Source organism: Agaricus bisporus (genome assembly GCF_000300575.1).
Source record: "Agaricus bisporus var. bisporus H97 unplaced genomic scaffold AGABI2scaffold_7, whole genome shotgun sequence".
Taxonomy (NCBI): Eukaryota; Fungi; Basidiomycota; class Agaricomycetes; order Agaricales; family Agaricaceae; genus Agaricus; species Agaricus bisporus.
In genome coordinates this window covers 231,723-249,322 of record NW_006267370.1, presented here as the reverse complement: position 1 = coordinate 249,322, position 17,600 = coordinate 231,723, and the positions used below count along the sequence as shown (strand labels likewise).

At 48.7% G+C, this 17,600-nt stretch overlaps 6 protein-coding genes across 6 annotated transcripts; 3 read left to right on the top strand and 3 right to left on the bottom strand.

Moving 5' to 3' along the window:
- Positions 1 to 1,324: 1,324 nt before the first annotated feature.
- Positions 1,325 to 4,280, bottom strand: AGABI2DRAFT_223622 (hypothetical protein). Its single transcript, XM_006462302.1, has 7 exons — positions 3,690 to 4,280; positions 3,441 to 3,637; positions 3,133 to 3,379; positions 2,687 to 3,076; positions 2,521 to 2,635; positions 2,157 to 2,355; positions 1,325 to 2,020 (listed from the first exon to the last, which is right to left on the bottom strand). Exons 1-7 carry the CDS (start codon positions 4,267 to 4,269, stop codon positions 1,481 to 1,483), a joined length of 2,268 nt encoding a protein of 755 aa, XP_006462365.1. The 5' UTR covers positions 4,270 to 4,280; the 3' UTR covers positions 1,325 to 1,480.
- A 922-nt stretch (positions 4,281 to 5,202) lies between these two features.
- On the top strand, positions 5,203 to 6,880 carry AGABI2DRAFT_179131 (hypothetical protein). Its single transcript, XM_006462301.1, has 2 exons — positions 5,203 to 5,496; positions 5,621 to 6,880. Exon 2 carries the CDS (start codon positions 5,657 to 5,659, stop codon positions 6,782 to 6,784), a length of 1,128 nt encoding a protein of 375 aa, XP_006462364.1. The 5' UTR covers positions 5,203 to 5,496; positions 5,621 to 5,656; the 3' UTR covers positions 6,785 to 6,880.
- Positions 6,881 to 6,911: 31 nt separating this feature from the next.
- Positions 6,912 to 7,442, bottom strand: AGABI2DRAFT_193529 (hypothetical protein). The gene is made up of 2 exons (XM_006462300.1): positions 7,362 to 7,442; positions 6,912 to 7,304 (listed from the first exon to the last, which is right to left on the bottom strand). The coding sequence occupies exons 1-2, from the start codon at positions 7,432 to 7,434 to the stop codon at positions 6,991 to 6,993; spliced, it is 387 nt and encodes a 128-aa protein (XP_006462363.1). The 5' UTR covers positions 7,435 to 7,442; the 3' UTR covers positions 6,912 to 6,990.
- Positions 7,443 to 7,628: 186 nt separating this feature from the next.
- AGABI2DRAFT_193528 (hypothetical protein) lies at positions 7,629 to 9,233 on the top strand. Its single transcript, XM_006462299.1, has 6 exons — positions 7,629 to 7,817; positions 7,900 to 8,016; positions 8,068 to 8,396; positions 8,452 to 8,620; positions 8,680 to 9,046; positions 9,095 to 9,233. Exons 1-6 carry the CDS (start codon positions 7,766 to 7,768, stop codon positions 9,144 to 9,146), a joined length of 1,086 nt encoding a protein of 361 aa, XP_006462362.1. The 5' UTR covers positions 7,629 to 7,765; the 3' UTR covers positions 9,147 to 9,233.
- Positions 9,234 to 9,277: 44 nt separating this feature from the next.
- On the top strand, positions 9,278 to 11,701 carry AGABI2DRAFT_206620 (hypothetical protein). The gene is made up of 4 exons (XM_006462298.1): positions 9,278 to 9,617; positions 9,670 to 9,774; positions 9,839 to 10,114; positions 10,274 to 11,701. Exons 1-4 carry the CDS (start codon positions 9,431 to 9,433, stop codon positions 11,104 to 11,106), a joined length of 1,401 nt encoding a protein of 466 aa, XP_006462361.1. The 5' UTR covers positions 9,278 to 9,430; the 3' UTR covers positions 11,107 to 11,701.
- Positions 11,702 to 13,595: 1,894 nt separating this feature from the next.
- On the bottom strand, positions 13,596 to 17,596 carry AGABI2DRAFT_193525 (hypothetical protein). Its single transcript, XM_006462297.1, has 9 exons — positions 17,175 to 17,596; positions 16,865 to 17,114; positions 14,961 to 16,800; positions 14,848 to 14,908; positions 14,642 to 14,798; positions 14,485 to 14,585; positions 14,241 to 14,432; positions 13,830 to 14,178; positions 13,596 to 13,765 (listed from the first exon to the last, which is right to left on the bottom strand). Exons 1-8 carry the CDS (start codon positions 17,532 to 17,534, stop codon positions 14,101 to 14,103), a joined length of 3,039 nt encoding a protein of 1,012 aa, XP_006462360.1. The 5' UTR covers positions 17,535 to 17,596; the 3' UTR covers positions 13,596 to 13,765; positions 13,830 to 14,100.
- Between the last annotated feature and the right edge of the window lie 4 nt (positions 17,597 to 17,600).

Genomic DNA, 17,600 nt, shown 5'->3' with positions numbered 1-17,600 from the left:
ATGACTCGTTGAGCCGCTCATAATAGTCACGCACTAAGTAGCATTCCAGCAGGATGAATAGTGGGTGGAACGTACATCGTTAGGACCTTACCTATCCCCAAACAGCTTCAGAAAGCAGCTTCCCAGGCGGTGACTATTTACCGATTTTCTCACTGTTACTTCTTTCGGAATCACCCATAAGCGTTTCTCACGTTGGCGTCGACTGGCGATCTTCTAGCCGGTGATGGTAGGGCAACCTACTCCCAAAACTACATTCCATTGGGGATGCGTTCCTCTTTCATATCCAGATTTGTTGCCTTTACCAACCACATCTGAGAGCTGGATTCAGCCCCTATCATCAAGCCGGCTGATATTGCTGAAATTTCCCTCCATCAGAGAAGTTTGCTACTGGTAATGACTTAACATATTCGGTGAACCGGTCAAAACACCGGTGGACTAATCCAAATGAGTCAAGAACTGATATGACGGAAAACAATCAGAAGTACTAGTACTTTTAAGCCCTCTGGACCAGGGTTTGTGGAGCATAGTCGACAAAAACAGTGGGAAGACTTCGTGAAATGATTCAATTAATAGGGTTGAATGATTCCTTTCAGGTGTCTTCCCGGTGTTATCGTCCGGCAATTTTTAGCACAGCATGACGGAAGCAATATAAAGATATGCTTCGAGTGATAGATTTACCGGTAATCAACGTGACCTACTGACGTTATTGCCAGGGCGCGTGGTAGTAGGATTAACATGCCGCCTTCATTATCTACCATGAAAATCATCCAGCAATGGCCAAACTGACTGCTAAGCTCCATTTTCTGAATGTTAGACGTTCTCACAAACCAAATTCGATTCAGAGTAGATATAGACACTGGGGAGAGAGGAATCCGGTGATGCGAGGCAATGTGGCGCGAGAACCCGTGGGTGAGGTCAGGCCTGGAGCGCTCTGAATAGAAAACCAAATGGCTCAACAAATTTTGCGGATGACGAAAGCCCGGATTACATTAACCTGTCACTGCTATGTTCTTCACGAAATTGGAATGATGGTTCTTGGATGGGATCAGTCAGCAGGGCGAGACACGAGGACCGTAGTAGAGTTCTCTAAAGAAGCAAAGTTTGTATTCAGAATGCAAATAAACGTGCCTGCCTATGTAGGGCAGAAAGCCCGTACTATCAGCTCGCTTAAAGAGCATCGTATTCCTTCCACTTAACGTTTTCTGAAAGGAGAATTTTTCTCGAAAAATCTTTCCCAGAGAAGCAGTCTATTTCATGTTGTCCATGACAGCCCAAGCAGTAAAGTCGGGATGCCTAATCAGACCGAAGCATTGAAATCCCGAAGCCGGCAAGTTGATCGACTAGGGTGAACCCCCCTATGGCACAAAACCCTCTTATGGCTACGGCCATATGAGCGTCAAGTCATTCATTTAATAATTATCGTTTTACAGCACAGCTCACCAATCTTTGATACCGATAATAACGGCTGTCATCATGCCAGCTACTCGCCTTGTGGTAGGGTTGCAGTTTCGACCTCGCCATGATTATCCTCAGATGACACGTTTGAGCTATTTTGAAAGCTTAATCCCAACTGGTTCCGATACCACCACTGCATGACAGCGCTTTTCTCCCTATATCCTACCCGTTCAATAAGTTCGTCAAACAAAGCTTTCACTAGTTCATTCGGCTCTATGACCTTTTTCTCCGTCAGGTCATCCGTATTTGATGACGATGGCGAAGGTGGGGGAAGGGAGGTGATGATCGATTTTATCTCTTCGAGTGCCTGGAGCATGAGGACCAGAGGAAGTGATGGAATACTTGAGATAAGCATCAAAAGCAGTCGATTTAGCCGCTCTTGGTCCACTTCGATATTCTCCTTAAACTGGATAGCATCGAGAAGTAGCTGAATGCAATACCAGGCAAGAGTCGATGCCTCCACTGGCACAGTATCAACGTTCAGCCCGCTTGCGCTTGCGCATCTGACAAGGGCGGAATAGGCCATTCGCAACTGAGTTGTAATTAGCTTCCCCTCGGCAGAGTTCTAATGAAAAGTGGTCAATATAGGAGCGAGGATAAAGAGGTTGGCATGTCGCCAAGACAAAGCCAACAAAAAACCGGGTACGGGGTTCTTTATTGCGCAGTTGTACTGCACGAAAATTAATTACCGTGATACTCACCTCGATTAAGCAACGCGCATAGAAAGGCACCATCTTCTTGATAAAATCATTGTCTTCGGAATACGCCGATTGCAAATCGACACGATCTGACACTACCACAGATTGTCGTTGTTGCTGTAGTGCGTGAGAGGCAAAAACGGCGAGAATGACCGAGTGTGCTGATTCAAATGTTTCACGATGAGAAACCTCTGATAGGTGTCTAAAATTAGATTTGTCAGAAGACATGGTCATGCAAGGAAATTTCCGACGTGTCTTTCAATTTGTTTTCTCAAAAGTTTGATTTTAGAGAAGAGGAACCAGAGAGGAGGAGCCGAGGAGAAGGAAAAAGTGCCGCGGAAATCAAAGGAGACACGAAAAAACTCACGGCAAACATATATCGAGCACATGTTCACGGATGCAATCTTCGCTAAGAGCCGGTACCAACTGTTCTATGCTCGCCAGCACAAGAGCTTTCTTGGAGTTTTTAATAGATTTTGGGGCTGAAAACACGTCAGTTTAATTCTGAAAAAAAACGAGTGGCACCCATTGACCGTTTGTGAATGACGGAGACTGGAGGAAGAGACTTTGGTCTCTCACATAGTCTTCAGGCAGGCTGTTGCTACTTTGACCTCCGTAGGACGCACTATCTACTTGTGACAAAATGTCGAGAGCGAGATAGAAAGTCTTTTTAAGTTGCTCGAAACCTGGCGACGTTGACGTTACGCCACCAAATTGAGATATTATAAAGGAAAAATGTGAGAAGATGTGAAGTACTTGAAGTGCGAGCTCTGACGACGTGGTGGACGCTTGATTGTAAGGAGAAGACGCTGGCTTGATATAAACCACGGAGGACAGTATAGCTTCTGATATCATAACCACCGAAAACAATAGCGTTTTCAAGGTAGTCCATATTGCCTGTGTGATTGGGCGAGTTGCGGGAGCTGACAACTGAGATGACGAAACTGTTGAATTGGGAAGAGATATTTCTCTTGCTCACCTATATCATGTTCGAGTACATCCACTAAGTGGCCCTTATTCCAATCTTCCTCGATTTGCATTGCCATGTCTCGTAGAATGTCGAGGGTCTCCATAGACGCGCTCAGACCTTTTGTAACCCTGGAAGTAGAACGACTTCCAAGCAGCAACCTCAGACTGTGTGCTCCTAGGCGTGTCAATGAGGCAGCAGAGCCCAAGACTGGAGATGCAGTGATGCTATGCAAGGTTTGGGCGACTGGTGCATTAGGCTATAAACCAATATTGTCTCAATGACCAACCAGCAACCTCATGTGCAAGGGACTAACTCACAGGAATGTGAACAAGATGCTCATCCTGCCGGACGATAGAAGTGGCCAATTCACGTAGGAACTTGCCTGAATGGAGTGTGGAGGATATAGTAACGACTACGAGATGGATGAGACTGTGTAATGGAAGGATTTGAAGTTTGGTAGGGGACACCAGAGGCAGGGAATGCGAGGCAACTAGAAGTGCCATTGTGAGCACATCTGGAGCCAGATTGTCAGCAACATGTTCGTGGCAGGCAGACGCAGGACATACCCCGATCGGATGGCTGAAACTCTAACTCCCAGCCACCTGAAGATTCAGGCGTGGGCCTAGGGGAATGCGCGTCCATGACCTCAGCAGTAGCGATGATTAACTCATCCTCCAGAGCACTCCGTGCGCTGCCAAGTTGTATTTGATCTCGTTTCGAGAGTGTCCTAGATTCGATTTCGAGGTCGTGGATACCCAAGAGCAAGCCAGATAGGGATGAAAGCCTGAGGATATGATGGCCTCCCTGTGTGCCCTTGACGACGTCAGTGACCCAGCTACTAAGAGCGCCATTGAGCGACTTGGAGAACAAGTTTTCGATGCGTGGACGAGTTTTGATATCTTCTTTAATGCCACGATATTTCAGATGTATGGCATGACGAAACGCTGTTAACAGTGATTGAAGCTTTTCATTTGTGAAAGGTTGAGCGAGATATAGTGCCGAGGAAACAGCGGTTGCTGCAAGAGGCGTTGGCAGCGGGGCTAGATTGGCGAGGTAATGAGCGAGAGCACTCTGGATGGTGGTCAGCGGCAAAGACGGGCTGGTGGTATGCAGCTGGGCCAGTAGATTTGTGTAAGCCCTGTCCATAAGTTATTCTCAGAAAGATACTCTGCAAGTACTAAAGCAAGTACGTTGCAGCGCTTATGTAATATATATAGCTTTGTTCGCAATCAGCGCCAGCCCTTACTTATAAGTCTTCCGTCAAAGCCCTACGGCGCGCTAATGTCTTCGTGAACCGCTATATTCAGAACAAATTGAGTTATTCCGTTACTGGTCTCGCCTGCGACATCAAGTCATGTTGCTATGTCGTTCTAAGCGGCTCGCTCAGGCGTCACCGCAGTTTATAGCAAGATCTAGTCGAATGACTATCCAAGCGCGGCGTTTGTTTCGGGCTTGCGATGAAGATCGTCAGATTGACTCGAAACATTTCCTAGCGTCTCATATACAAGTAGGTTCCGAAGGCCTTTTAAATGGGGATTACTACGCTTCGACTAGTCCACGATGGATCCGCTTTTCTGGATGTTACAGGGCTTCGAGATTCATCTTTGCTCATGAGTACCCTGGAACGGTGAAAATTCGACCCCCCTCGCGAAAAGCATCGAGTCGACACACGCCGGGCATGATGGGAACATTCTACTTCAATGGAAAGGAACGCTGTCAAGTCGCTTCCGACGTATTTAGGCATGGCCGTTAAACCTTGAAACAATTTAACTTGAATGCTTGACGGCATTACTCGTGGAGCTACTCGAAGCCGATTATATCGGGTTGTAACGAATCGACTAACCGTTTGCTTTTTCACCAAAAATCGTTGATACATCTACTAAACTGGAAACAAGTCGATCCTCGTGACGGACGACACGCATTAGTTATTGTCCCTCGAGGCATTGAGATCCGCCATTTGCGTAACTCATCGACGGCTGACTCGGGGTGTGTTCTCCGATACGGTGTTGGTGAGAGCTTTCATATGCAGACTCGATAAAAGGACAACAGAACGGTAACAGTCAACTACAACTCGTTCATTCAATCCCCGCGGCGCCTGCTTCTTCAACCTACTGACTGGATCAGTACTCAAATCACGCTCGTCGACGCCCATTTCGGCTACTCCTTTCTTGAGGCTTATTGCAATCTTCTGTCCCACTACCAAGTTAATCTTATCATTTCCATCAAACTCGTGCCGGGCGCACTGTCACAATATATATAACGTCACTCTCGGTTGTTTGACCATCACCGGCACCCTCAAGTATTCTTGTTGAACACGGCCGTCCGCCTATAACCATACTTGGATTTCCACAAGAACACAGGATTTGTTTGACGGTGAGTACTTGGATTCATCGTGCCGGCCACTCGGAGGTACTGGTACCGCTCGCGGTTGCCTTGCGTCCTCGTGTTTTCCACCTGCCGCTTGATGGAAAACGTTGTGCTTATTGTCCTGTTATAGCTCACCGCACCGCCCCTTTTTATTTTCTCCGAGCAGATGGGCTGGATTGCACATGCTCTTGATGAATTTTGGGCGCCATTAAGCTTGATTTTCCCGCTTTCGTTTGTCGTAACAGCGTTGCTCGGTCAATGGAGTTTCAAAACGCAGTCGGACCATGATGCGGGTGCCAGTAACGCCTCGTGTTCACAGGATTGCTGCGAGAGTGCACCGCCCCGGGGATTTACGAGAGACCCTAAAGATGAAGACATGTTTTTGGGGGACGAGAATCACGGTCTAGGGTACGACGATTTATGGGATAAAGGTGTATCCGAGCAACAGCAGCCTTCAACATCACGTCCCATGAAGCAACAATTGTCCATCATGGACCTCCCACTTGAACTCCGCATATCGATTCTTGAACAGTGCGCGCCTATACCTTCGGAGCGCATAGGCGCCAATTCTATGGACACATTCCGGACACTTTTGCGAGTGTCGAAAACTATTCAATATGAATCTTATAAGGCTTGTTTGCCACATATACCGCTTGCTCTATGGACCAAAAAGAGTATACGATCTTTTCGCGATTTTTTGTCAAGACGTGTTGAAATAGGATGCCTCGTGAGGCATCTGTGGATTGGGACGGGGAAATATGACGATGAAGAATTAGCGTGGGCTGTGGATATTTTGAAAGCAACAGGGCAGTTGAGATCACTCGCTTGCGGAGAGTATTTCCTTTCCAAGGCGGCAGATGCGAAGGCTTTGGCAGAAACTTGTCAGACAATTACGCTGATGAATGTTGAGAGGGGGGTGTTTTATCAAGCGAAAGATGTCAAGAGGTTGAGATTGTGCGCCGGCGCTTATTCAACGAAAGAGAAATTTCCGAATGTTACGAGTTTGTGCTTCAATGCGAGGAGGCTAAATGGAGCAAGGGATGTGAGAGTCAAGGAAGAGTATGAGATGGTGGATAGGTGGTTGGGGAGTTTAAAAAGCTTTGTTTTAATTGAAAGGGATATGAGGAGGCCCTCGGATAGGGGATTGGGAGCCAGACCCATGGTGAAGAGAACTGGCAAAGCGGATATGTTCTCTTTGGTGCTGCCAGAGAGGTGGACAGAGTGGGATATTTGGAGTGCAGATGTAGTGGCTGCTGGAATATGGGATTTATGTGACATGGCGACTGTAGGCTAGATTTCTTTTTTCCTGATCTTGGACTGGGACTTTTTTCGCGGATAACACTATTGAAAGTGGGAAGGGTTGCGTTTTGTAAACGAGTTCGTCTACTTTTCTCAGCCGTTCTCACTATCATGAATACCCTCCCATTTGTACTTCCGTGTTTGTATTTAATATGTATCATCTCTTTCCCGAATACAAGCTTCTTTATGTAAAAGGATCAATCAAACAGGAGATGTAGGGCCAACATTATCTCCAGAGACTCTTTGCCCTCGTTCCAATTCTACTTCCCTCTCCTTTGGAGGACCCCATTGGCCAGCTCCCTGACCTTGCCCCTTGTGTGTCTGTTGCCTTCCATCGTGTCGGACTTCTTTGGAAGTCATACCGCTTCCGGGGTGTCCAAGGCCCTGGTGAACATCCTGGCTGGTGGCTGACGAAGGAGGACCCGGAAAGGCGGAATTGTTTAAACCTGATTCCGCGCTTGCATCGGAGTCGATGATGGTGTCGCCAAGAACTTTGGCTTGGGGAGGGCCTGCACCTGCGATTATCGGAAATTAATCACAAGGTGCCAATGGGAGAAGACTGAGAAAACTACCTTCTGGGCGATTGTCACGGATGCCTTGATTGAATTTGTTAGAGCTGGGCTGTTCGTATTCTTTGGGTTCCATGGTGGTGGTGAATGGTAGTGAAATGGTGACGATGTAAAGCACTCAATATATATTGCAGTCGGTGTCCTACTCCACTAATGACTTCATGCTATTTTTGTGAGAGCTCCGGTATGCCGGATCAGAAATGACTGCCGGAAGCGGCAAGAACCGGGAGCGAGCTTTGGTGAGCGATGGCACCAATGCGCTCAGCTTTTTTTGACTCTTCTTCCATTGTTCTTTCCTCAGCAGCTTTCTTCCCTCTCGTCTTTGTACGAAGATACCCTCTAGGCAGAAGGTGGGTGAAGACGAAGGCGACAACGACACTGTAGGTCGCCCCTTCCGGGGTAAAGATATGGGTGGATCATCAACCCAGTCGAGACCCAAATGGACTGCGAGTATAGTTGGTGAGTTTCGTAGTTACAGTTTATGATTTGGCTGATCAACTGCTGATGGTTTTGTTGTTGCTACTGGACTTTTGACGAGCAGCTGGTGCAGGAGGAGGACTGGTCGCTAGCGTGGCGACCTGCCCCTTGGATGTAGTCAAGACGAAATTACAAGCTCAGAGAGCGATCCAAGGCGAAATAGGATACAACGGAATATGGGGTGAGTCATGCCAACCCTACTGAATATGATTGATCTTTAACATGTATTCAGGTACTGTTAAATTAATCGTCGTTCAGGACGGGTTTCGTGGCTTATATCGAGGCTTGGGTCCCACTATTCTTGGCTATTTGCCGACATGGGCCATATACTTTTCAGTTTACGATTTCATCAAATCTTCATTTGGAGAGGCGCCACTGGGCATATCCGACCAAGCGAGAAATTTGAAGAACGATCAAATATATCCCGCAGCTCAGGTGAAGGGCTACCAGCCCGTGATGAGGGAGCATCCTTGGTCGTTACACCTTCTTTCGGCTATGACTGCTGGCGCTGTGAGTTCTACTGCGACGAATCCACTATGGGTGATCAAGACGAGGTTTATGGTAAGCGATGATCTGCGTTACCCCTAGTTTCTTCGCTGATGTCAAAGTGGACAAGACACAAGCGAGGAATGAGGTTCGGTATCGGCATACGTTGGACGCGGCTGTCACGATATACCGGACGGAAGGGATTAGGGCATTTTATCGAGGTTTACTGCCCAGCCTTTTGGGAATTCTGCATGTTGCGGTGCAGTTTCCCCTGTATGAAAGACTAAAGATATTGATTGGTAATGTCATGCAGTGACGGAGATACGAGTGGTGATCTGACTGATGTTGCCTGTTGTAGCACGCGATACTGGGAAACCCTTGATGTGGCAGGATATTTTGATCTGCAGCGGCGTGTCCAAAATGACAGCGTCCATAGCGACGTATCCACATGAAGTGATACGGACGCGATTGCAGACGCAGAGGCGGCCGCTGGCGGACGATGTGAGTTCGGATGGGATGGTGAAGCGGTATCCGTCTGCGGAGCGGGTGGGCAATATGTGTTCGAACGAGGCGCGGTTTGTGGAGAATCCCCGGCATGTGAAGCGCAGCGGGGTTTTATATACCGTGCGGAAGCTGGTGGTGAAGGAGGGCTGGACGGGGTTGTACCGGGGATTGTCGGTCAATCTTCTGCGGACGGTGCCCAACAGTGCGGTGACGATGTTGACGTGAGTATTTTTCCTCTCAAAATTTCGCTGTGCTGAGGCGGGGGTCAGATACGAGCTGCTGATGCGGCACATGAACCGGCGGGGGGTCCTGGGGGAGTAGCTAGACTAGGCTAGACTGTATATTATTATTATTTCTTTTTCTTTTCTTTTCTTTTTGCGGAATATGACAGTGGGTGTGACGTTACTGCAAAATTGGGGGTGTGACTATTTGTCACCTGTTCTCTCACCACCGACCACCAGGATCCCTGTCGCCGCTGTTCCCGACGTTCTCAACACCCCGCCCGTCGTCGTCCACGGCGTCCACAGCACTCGCACCCCGCCACCGGATAATGCAATTGGCCTGCGACCGCTTTTCTTCGTAGAACTGTGCATCGTCCCAATCCAATGCCCTCGACACGCCCAAAGCCCCTCAGCCCATGGCCCCTCCAGACGCCCGACGTCGACCTCCCCCCGCCGCTGCCCCTCCCCACCCATGCCTCTCCTCGCCCTGCTAAACGACGGCGGCGCGACATGCACTCCCCCGATCAAGGCCTCCAACGCCGCCAAACCATCGCAGACCAGGATGCAATCGGTATGTCCCTCGTCGCTCTCGTCATCCTCATCGCTCTGACACCGGCAATCAGCCGAAGCCAAGCGACAGTGTAGACTTCTCTCTGGAAACAACGTCATCTCATGCTGGCCCACTGCTGATACGACCGTGGCCCAGCACGAATGGACATCCTTCATATGTGCGTCACCTTTTTCCAGATCCTCATTTTCTCCCTTTGGCTCACCAAGGGGGGACTGTCACAGGGAACTCGCGTCGTCCTGACCTGACTCAAACCAATCTGGTCGATATATACCTGTTCCGCGCGGACTCTAAGGAACAAGTTTTGCACAAACGCGATTACCCAAATCCTTTCATGGAAGCAGGTGATTTTCCTGCGCAGGTCAATGATACATGGTTCGGTGATGAAGGGTTCAATTGGAATGGACAAAATACTTCGTTTCCCTACTATTGGGTGATTGCCCGCAGCGACAAAGGCCTCGATGGGAGTGAACAGTCGCAGTCCATCTTCTCTGCAGTCCGTGAGTGTTTCTTTTATTTTCAAATCTTCACCTTCAATCCCCTCTACCCCTCACCCTTCACTTTCTCAGCACACACACCCTTCCTTCGCGGATTACTTTATCCGTTTTAGACTTTTATCTTCCTACCACAACCCTTCTTACACGTAATATATCTCGCAGAAACCACATACTTGGACGTGGTCATCGCTTCTCAGTCAGCGGCCTCTGCCTCTGCTTCCTCTGCTTCCGTGCTTTCATCTCGCTCGGTGGTTCAAGCATCTCTGTCATCAGCATCAGCTGCCGCAAGTGCTAGCAACACTTCTTCATCAACAAGCTCGGGCTCAGTCCAGTCTGATTCGTCTGATTCCGGATTTCCGCATTGGGCTATAGCTGTCATCACCGTCCTTGGATTCCTCGCAGTCGCATCAATATGTATCCTCGCGTTCCTCATCCTTCGTAGGTTACGCCGGAAACATCAAGACGAATTCGATTCAAATAGAAATTCAATGGGCTCAGCTTCGCCCATGATGCCAAACGCCGCTCAACAGGGATCACCCCTTCTTCCGACAACCTCTTTACCTCCACCGCCCCATTCTCCCGTGGGAACAGGGAGTGCAGCAGCGGGTGTGGGTGGTCTTGCCATGAGTGAAAGGGATCGAAATGCGCCAAGTGTCGTCATGCATGATGGCGCCTCGACGACATCGGCTGGAGACGCTCCATTCAGTGGCGCAGATGCGGCCATCATGGCCGATGCCTTTAGAAAAATGCTTCGGAAACCCGATTTTGCGCAACATCTCGAAGGAGATGATAGTCCAGAAGCTGCCGAGGACGATGAAGATGACGATGACGATCATGGTGGGGCGAGTGGTGCCGGTCTGATAGGCCGAGAACTGGCGGAAGAAGGTCGTGATATTCGGAGCGTTAGTTCTGAACGAGGGGTACGTGTGGAAACTGGGACCATTGGTAGTGACGCTGGCTCCGCTGCAATTGGTCAGCGGAAAGACACACAGTGAACAATCCCTCTTTCTTCCATTCGCCTCTTATCTCGTTTTCACCATCTTCCGGATCGCTGTTCTTTGTTCCTTTTTTCCTTTCTTGATCTATCCTCTTCTTCCGCTCTTCATTCCTTTAGATGTCTACGGCTTCGGGCGCATGGGTGCTACCCAACCAACCCATACCTTACCAGACGATCACCCTTTTTCCTGCGTTACCCTCAACCGATACGACTTCGGAATGACCCGATTTGCGCTCTGTTTCCGCTTGCTTTTTTGTTCTCTGGCTTTGCTTATTTGACCAATTCTTTTTTGCACTACTAAAGTACGTACATATGCTAAAGCTGCCCTCCCCCTCCTCCCATCCCCTACGTCTTATCCCTCCTGGCCATGGGACTGACTTTCTTGAATCCTGTGTTTTGGTAATTCGGCTCCAAACACGGCTCAGCGTTTTTTTCCGGTTGGACTGAAATTTTGCAATGTCGCTGCGAGTCTTACTTTCATTACCCTTCGATACACTCCTTGAAACATTTTCTCACTCTTTGTAGTTTTGAACCTTTTGACATTCAATTCAGACATAAACTCCGTTTTATATATCTCGCTACCCTTTACCCTTTCCTCCCGGCATTCTCATGCTTTGACGCATTATATCCCAAACGGTGAACTATTATTATTATTCCCTTTCACCTTTTTTTTCATTTGTCTTTTTTTTTTTTTGGTTGGAGCTCTGTGTATATGTTACGTTTCCTCTCAAAATTCCTTCCACTTTATTGTCGTGTAGCTGATTGAATGCCGTTCGGTTTGGGCATATAGCTTAGTCATCAAAGCAAATAGTAGGGGGGGAAAATATAGCGACGCCTGTGCCTCAATCGAAGTTATTTATGGCAGAGGAGCGTTTTCCAAATTTCCCATTGAAGATTTAATTTTTTGATCATACATGTGATGATTTTCGCAAGCCTGTCGGTCCGAATCAATGGTGGCGCTTCTCAAATCAGGTTTAGACCCTTGTCAAGCAGTGTTAAGTCCACGAGGGCTCCGGACCGCCCAAAAAAAAAGATACGGCTCAAGTTATACTGCGAAGAAGCGGGTGCCATTCGGCGAAAAGAAGAGGGGCCTACATGGCCCCTTATCCTGAATGATCCTGTAAGTGGCGAAAAATCGGCTTCAATGATAAGTTCTCAGCGCTCGCCAGGTGGATAATCCCGACTTTTGTCTATTGTCCTGGTTTTTCCGAAAACAGTCTGATCGCTCGCTATGGATCATCCCCCCAAGCCCTGACATTCTTCTGTGGTCTTCTACAGCACTTCTTTTTGTGTTCTCGGCATTTGAAAGGTTCTCAACTTTCATCTTTCATCTTTAGCCGGACCAAACGGAGAATAGAGTTCACTCGGACTGCATAAGTACTTTAAATCACATGGCGCGGTCCGAGTGAACGGAAAAGAATATACGGTTGACACATCGCACCAAGATAGGAATTTTGCACAAGCCGGGCTGATTGATCCCCTTCGATCCCTCGATGGTGAACTGTGTAGATGTTGCAAAGGTGTTCACTGACTCTGAAAAGATTATATCAAGTATGCTTTAGATAGGCGTTGGCGTAGCGTGTTTATCAATGCCATCAGTATTCGGCGACATAAACTTTCGCCCGTCACGAGAAAGCAAATACGACAAGTATATGTTTACTTGACTAATCGCCCATGTTTTTCTCGTCTCCTGAAACGAGATCGTGGAGCCCATGTCCCCTGTTGTGCCATGGTTGTGCCATGCGTTGCCTGATCGATGTTAAGCGACCGTTCCTGAAGCTAACTGAATGAGTGCTTACACTCCGTAAGAACTCCTTATTTTGCCAGCATCGGCAACCAGAACGGATGCTCAGACCACCCGTCTAATTTTGTGGGCTGGACCGTTCTTCCGGCGAAATTTGTAGATTCTAACTTTGTCAGGTACCATAGTTCTGTCACGCCTAGTCTTTTGAGGTAATGAAATGTCCTGTGATAGTTGAGACCGACTGCATGAGGTCCGTGGCTGTCGTCTGATAGGGCAAAGCGTCCACCAAGATTGAGTATGAGCTTTGGAAACCTACGCATTAGACACGCATGAAACCGTGTCAGTTTGAAATACAACTCACCTCAGCGACATCTATACCGGGGTACGCGGTATTCCACTTTTTACGAAAGGCGGCAGCATTAACCTCAAACAAAGCCCCATAGGAAATCGCATACTCGACATTCCTCTCAAGTTTACCCCATACAGAAGGAAAATCAGAAAACTTGAGTTCAGGAGTGTACAACCGACAGAGGTCGATATGACCGACGATCTCCGGTTTGAATCGTTGTAGAATCTCATATTGCGCATCGAAATAGGCAGAGAGATACCTCTCGAGCTGATCTCGCGGAGTAAGACCCTCTGACGCGAAACTCGCCAAGGACTTTTGATACGTCGGTTCATCAAAGTCTATCGGAATGCCATTGACGTGATGGATGGATCCGACGATGTATTGAATGATAGATTGATGTTGTGTGAGAATATGAGAAAGTTCTTCGAGATCTTGCGTTGAGATAAACTCTGTCTCAAGGCCTATGAGAAGATTGATTTGAGGAGCATATTGGGTTTGAAGGCGAGATGCTTCGTGGAGAAACGCAATGAATTGTTGATAGAGTATCGCTGGCGATAGTTCTTTCTTGATGAACCCAATATCATCAGAGAAGTGATTGATAAAGAAGGTAGGGTTACCCCCCGCTCACCTCTTCGGGGTACAGGTCAGAGGTGCGATATCGCGGTACATGTTCAGTCAGGCCAAAAACTTGGAATCCCTGCTCGATGGCTTGCTTTACGACCTCTTCTAATGTTCCTGCCGCATGTTTGCAGAACTGACCAGAGTGGGAGTGGTGACTGTGAGGCATTACTTTATGATCATCGGACTACGCCGATAGAAAATTTCTAATTTTATATATATCTACGCCAGTAGGGATATTACATTATTCAAAAAGATACTAAATTGAAGGGCAGTGATGTCTATTTAAGATGGTGCATCTCCGTCCAGGTATCGAAAGCGGTGTTGACAAATGCCTCAGTCTCCTTTTTGTGTTGCGTCTATAAGATGGGGGAGGTCAAATTTGAGTGACTGATGCATCGCGCATGAGCGAATGGCTTACCTTGCTACCTGTCGCAACGGAGCTAGTGGGCTCACGACCAGCATAGTACGGATACTTCCCTTTGTGGTTCTGAGTCCTGCTAGCAGCGGTGTAAATGCGGGGTCCAATATAAGTCCAAGCGCCGTTGTTCATGGGCTCCTCTTGACACCAAAGGAGATCAGCATTGGGGTATTTATCGAGGTGGGAAGTGACCTAGAATCCCTGTGTTAATCCGAGTCCTTCAATCCGTCACAAAAGTGCCTACCATGTCATACGGGAAGGGCGAGAGCTGTTCGATGCGACTGATGGCAACGTCCTTGATGCCACGCTCCTCACGAGCCTGAAGAAGTGCATAGTACACCTGACCTATAGTTTCATGTGTAAATCAAAGATCGCAACTGTCATCGAAGCTTTCCACGAACCTGAGCAGAGGATGTGGCGTTTCACTTGATCGGGGGCAACCAAGTCCTCCGAAGCTTCTGGAATATAGCGTTCAAAGTGTGTTTCACCAACCATCTCATCGAGTGACGAGCGAGCCTTGGGATGGCGCAACAGACTCTTCGAGAAGAAGACGATAAGCTGCGGCGAGGTCAACATTGAACTACGGACGACTAAGAATGGAACGCACAGGTTTACGGAAGTCACGATGGATCTGACGGCGGAGAACATGGAAGTAGTTGGCAGGGGTTCTGGCATATAAGGCATCAACAAACTGTATATCATGAGAAGACGAGTACGTACGTTGGATAGACAACCTGCATATTACAATCTTGATGTTGACGTTCAATCTTTTCTGGCGAGGGGTAGATATGTGGGTGGTCATCACAAAGTTGAAGGAATCGTTCTATCCTTCCACTAGAGTGTTCTGGGCCTTGGCCATCATAACCGTGAGGCAGGCTGACGACCAAACCAGTGCGTTGGAGCCATTTCCGTTCACCCGCAGCAATAAACTGATCAATGATACATTGCGCATTGTTGGCAAAGTCACCAAATTGAGCCTCCCAGATGGTAAGCGAGTCTGGTGATACGAGGGAGTAACCAAGTTCGAAACCGAGGGTACCAAACTCAGACAAGGAGGAGTTGCAGACAACGAAACGCGCTTGGTTCGAACCAAGGTCATTAAGAGGAACATATTGTTGCTCATTCGCCTGATCGTGGATAACAGCGTGCCGTTGCGAGAAAGTTCCACGTTCAACATCTTGACCAGACAGACGAACATGTATCTTTTCCAATGCAAGGGTACCAAAGGCAAGAGCCTCGGCCGTTGACCAGTCGATGTTGGTACCCTCCTCAACAGTCTTGCCACGCGCATTAAGGATACGTGCGAGGTTACGGTGAGTAGTGAATCCTTGGGGGAAAGTGGAAATAGCTTTGCCGATCTGCCGAAGCGTCGGGACATCAGATCCGGTAGCACGAGTAGGAAGCGCTTGTTCCGCAAGCTGCCTGGGCGAAGGGAAACCAGTCCAGGCGGCAGACAACCACTCTTTACTGGTGGGTACGTAGTCCTTGGCTCCATTCGCAGCGGTTTCTAACATACCCCACACCCACTTCTTGTGTTCTTCAATATCCTTCTCTGTGAAGGTGCCACGGCCGACAAGGAATTTGGTGTACTTGGTCAAAGGAGTAGGCTGATTCTTGATGGCTTCGTACATCCTTGGCTGGGTGAAGCTTGGTTGATCAGTTTCATTGTGACCATATCTACGGTAGCAGACAATATCAATGACGACATCCTTCTTGAACTTGGCACGGTAATCAGCCGCAAGCTGGCAGACAAAGTTGACAGCCTCGACATTGTCGCCGTTTACGTGGAAGATGGGGGCATCAATAGATTTGGCAATATCGGAGGGATAAGGCGTAGAACGCGCAAAACGAGGATCCGTAGTGAACCCAATTTGGTTGTTGACGATTAGGTGGATAGTACCTCCGGTTCCATAGCTAGGCAAGCTATGGAGTCCCATGGTCTCGTAAACGACGCCCTGTCCTGCAAATGAAGCGTCACCATGAAGGAGGACTCCCATAGCTGTGGTGTGGGCAATCTCATCGTTTTCAAAGTGCTGAATGGCGCGGGTCTTGCCCAACACGACAGGGTCGGCAGCTTCCAAATGCGAAGGATTGGCAACCAGTGAGAGGGAGACTTTCTTGCCCGAAGGTGTGGGACGGACATAGTTGGCACCCAGGTGATACTTGACATCACCGGCGGGCCAGTTATCATCTTCATCACCAGAAAACTCGTTGAGGATAGCCTCGATCGGCTTTCGAATGACGTTGGCGAGGACATTGAGACGACCACGATGTGGCATACCCATAGTGATATGCTTGACACCCGTTTCGACGGAACGGTCAATGAGGGCTTTCATACCGGGAACGAGGGCTTCACAGCCCTCAAGACCAAAACGTTTTTCATTAGGATACTTACTCGCCATGAATTTCTCGAAAGATTCAGACCAGATAAGTCGGTCCAAAATCATACGCTTCTCCTCGACGGTATAATTCCATGGCTTGGGGGTCTCAACACGTTCCCTGATCCAGTCGCATTGCTCCTTGTCAGGGATATGCACATACTGGATACCCACATGTCCACCTGCAGCGCAAAAAGATTAGCTCATGGGGAAAGAGAGGCAATGCTAAGAATAGAAATTACGCACAATAGATTCTCTTAAGGGTTCTGATGATGTCCTTCAACTTCATCGTCTTGTTCCCTTCGGTAGCGAAATGGGGAAGAATACCTGGACCGAGGGTGATATCCTTCTCGAGGTCACGTTCAGTAAAACCATAACGGCTGAGTTCGAGCTCAGGAGGGCGAACGTCAGCCAAATCCGTATCCAAGATGCCCAAAGGATCCAATTCGGCGACATGATGTCCGCGTACTTGATACGCCCGTACGAGGAGTTGGACCTGAGTTGAATAAATTGAGTGCACGGAAATCAAAGGCGTGGGCACGCGCTAAAAACTAACCTTGAGATGGTCATTCAGTTCTGCGCCGTCGCCGGCATGTAGAGCGGGTGCACCGTCAGCTGGGTGGGGTAGATGAGTGGTCGGAGGAGGTTGGAAAGCATGGTGGCTAGGCATCCCCTGGTCGAGACCGGAAAAGTATACGTCCCAAGATGTATGAACAGACTTCGGGTCCTGCCTCCACAGACGGTACATCTCGTCTGCATAGTAGGCGTTGGTGCCGTTCGCAAAGGGGTCGTTGTGCGAGGGTCCACGTGCGAGAGCGTACCCCCGACGGATCAGCGGCGGCGGTGTGGGTCGGAGCGACCTGGACGCGCGGGCGAGGGTCGAGAGACGACCGACGACGACGCGCCTGGAAAGCATTTTGGCGGGGACAGCGGTGGTGGTGGTAGTGGTGGTGGGGGTGGAACTTGGCGGAGAGGACACTAT

Excerpts from the sequence above, each read along its gene's own strand:
- AGABI2DRAFT_223622 (XM_006462302.1), bottom strand. The coding sequence starts at position 4,269 with ATGGACAGGGCTTACACAAATCTACTGGCCCAGCTGCATACCACCAGC. Across the intron at positions 2,636-2,686 it reads GTCTCCGTCATTCACAAACG|CCCCAAAATCTATTAAAAAC; the intron begins GTCAATGGGTGC and ends ACGTGTTTTCAG. Across the intron at positions 2,356-2,520 it reads GTGCTCGATATATGTTTGCC|ACACCTATCAGAGGTTTCTC; the intron begins GTGAGTTTTTTC and ends ATCTAATTTTAG.
- AGABI2DRAFT_179131 (XM_006462301.1), top strand. The coding sequence starts at position 5,657 with ATGGGCTGGATTGCACATGCTCTTGATGAATTTTGGGCGCCATTAAGC.
- AGABI2DRAFT_193529 (XM_006462300.1), bottom strand. The coding sequence starts at position 7,434 with ATGGAACCCAAAGAATACGAACAGCCCAGCTCTAACAAATTCAATCAA. Across the intron at positions 7,305-7,361 it reads CCGTGACAATCGCCCAGAAG|GTGCAGGCCCTCCCCAAGCC; the intron begins GTAGTTTTCTCA and ends CGATAATCGCAG.
- AGABI2DRAFT_193528 (XM_006462299.1), top strand. The coding sequence starts at position 7,766 with ATGGGTGGATCATCAACCCAGTCGAGACCCAAATGGACTGCGAGTATA. Across the intron at positions 8,397-8,451 it reads TGATCAAGACGAGGTTTATG|ACACAAGCGAGGAATGAGGT; the intron begins GTAAGCGATGAT and ends AAAGTGGACAAG. Across the intron at positions 8,621-8,679 it reads AAGACTAAAGATATTGATTG|CACGCGATACTGGGAAACCC; the intron begins GTAATGTCATGC and ends TGCCTGTTGTAG.
- AGABI2DRAFT_206620 (XM_006462298.1), top strand. The coding sequence starts at position 9,431 with ATGCCCTCGACACGCCCAAAGCCCCTCAGCCCATGGCCCCTCCAGACG. Across the intron at positions 9,618-9,669 it reads CGCAGACCAGGATGCAATCG|CCGAAGCCAAGCGACAGTGT; the intron begins GTATGTCCCTCG and ends ACCGGCAATCAG. Across the intron at positions 9,775-9,838 it reads CGAATGGACATCCTTCATAT|GGAACTCGCGTCGTCCTGAC; the intron begins GTGCGTCACCTT and ends GGACTGTCACAG.
- AGABI2DRAFT_193525 (XM_006462297.1), bottom strand. The coding sequence starts at position 17,534 with ATGCTTTCCAGGCGCGTCGTCGTCGGTCGTCTCTCGACCCTCGCCCGC. Across the intron at positions 14,909-14,960 it reads ATGCAGGTTGTCTATCCAAC|AACCCCTGCCAACTACTTCC; the intron begins GTACGTACTCGT and ends CTTATATGCCAG. Across the intron at positions 14,586-14,641 it reads ACGCCACATCCTCTGCTCAG|GTCAGGTGTACTATGCACTT; the intron begins GTTCGTGGAAAG and ends ATGAAACTATAG.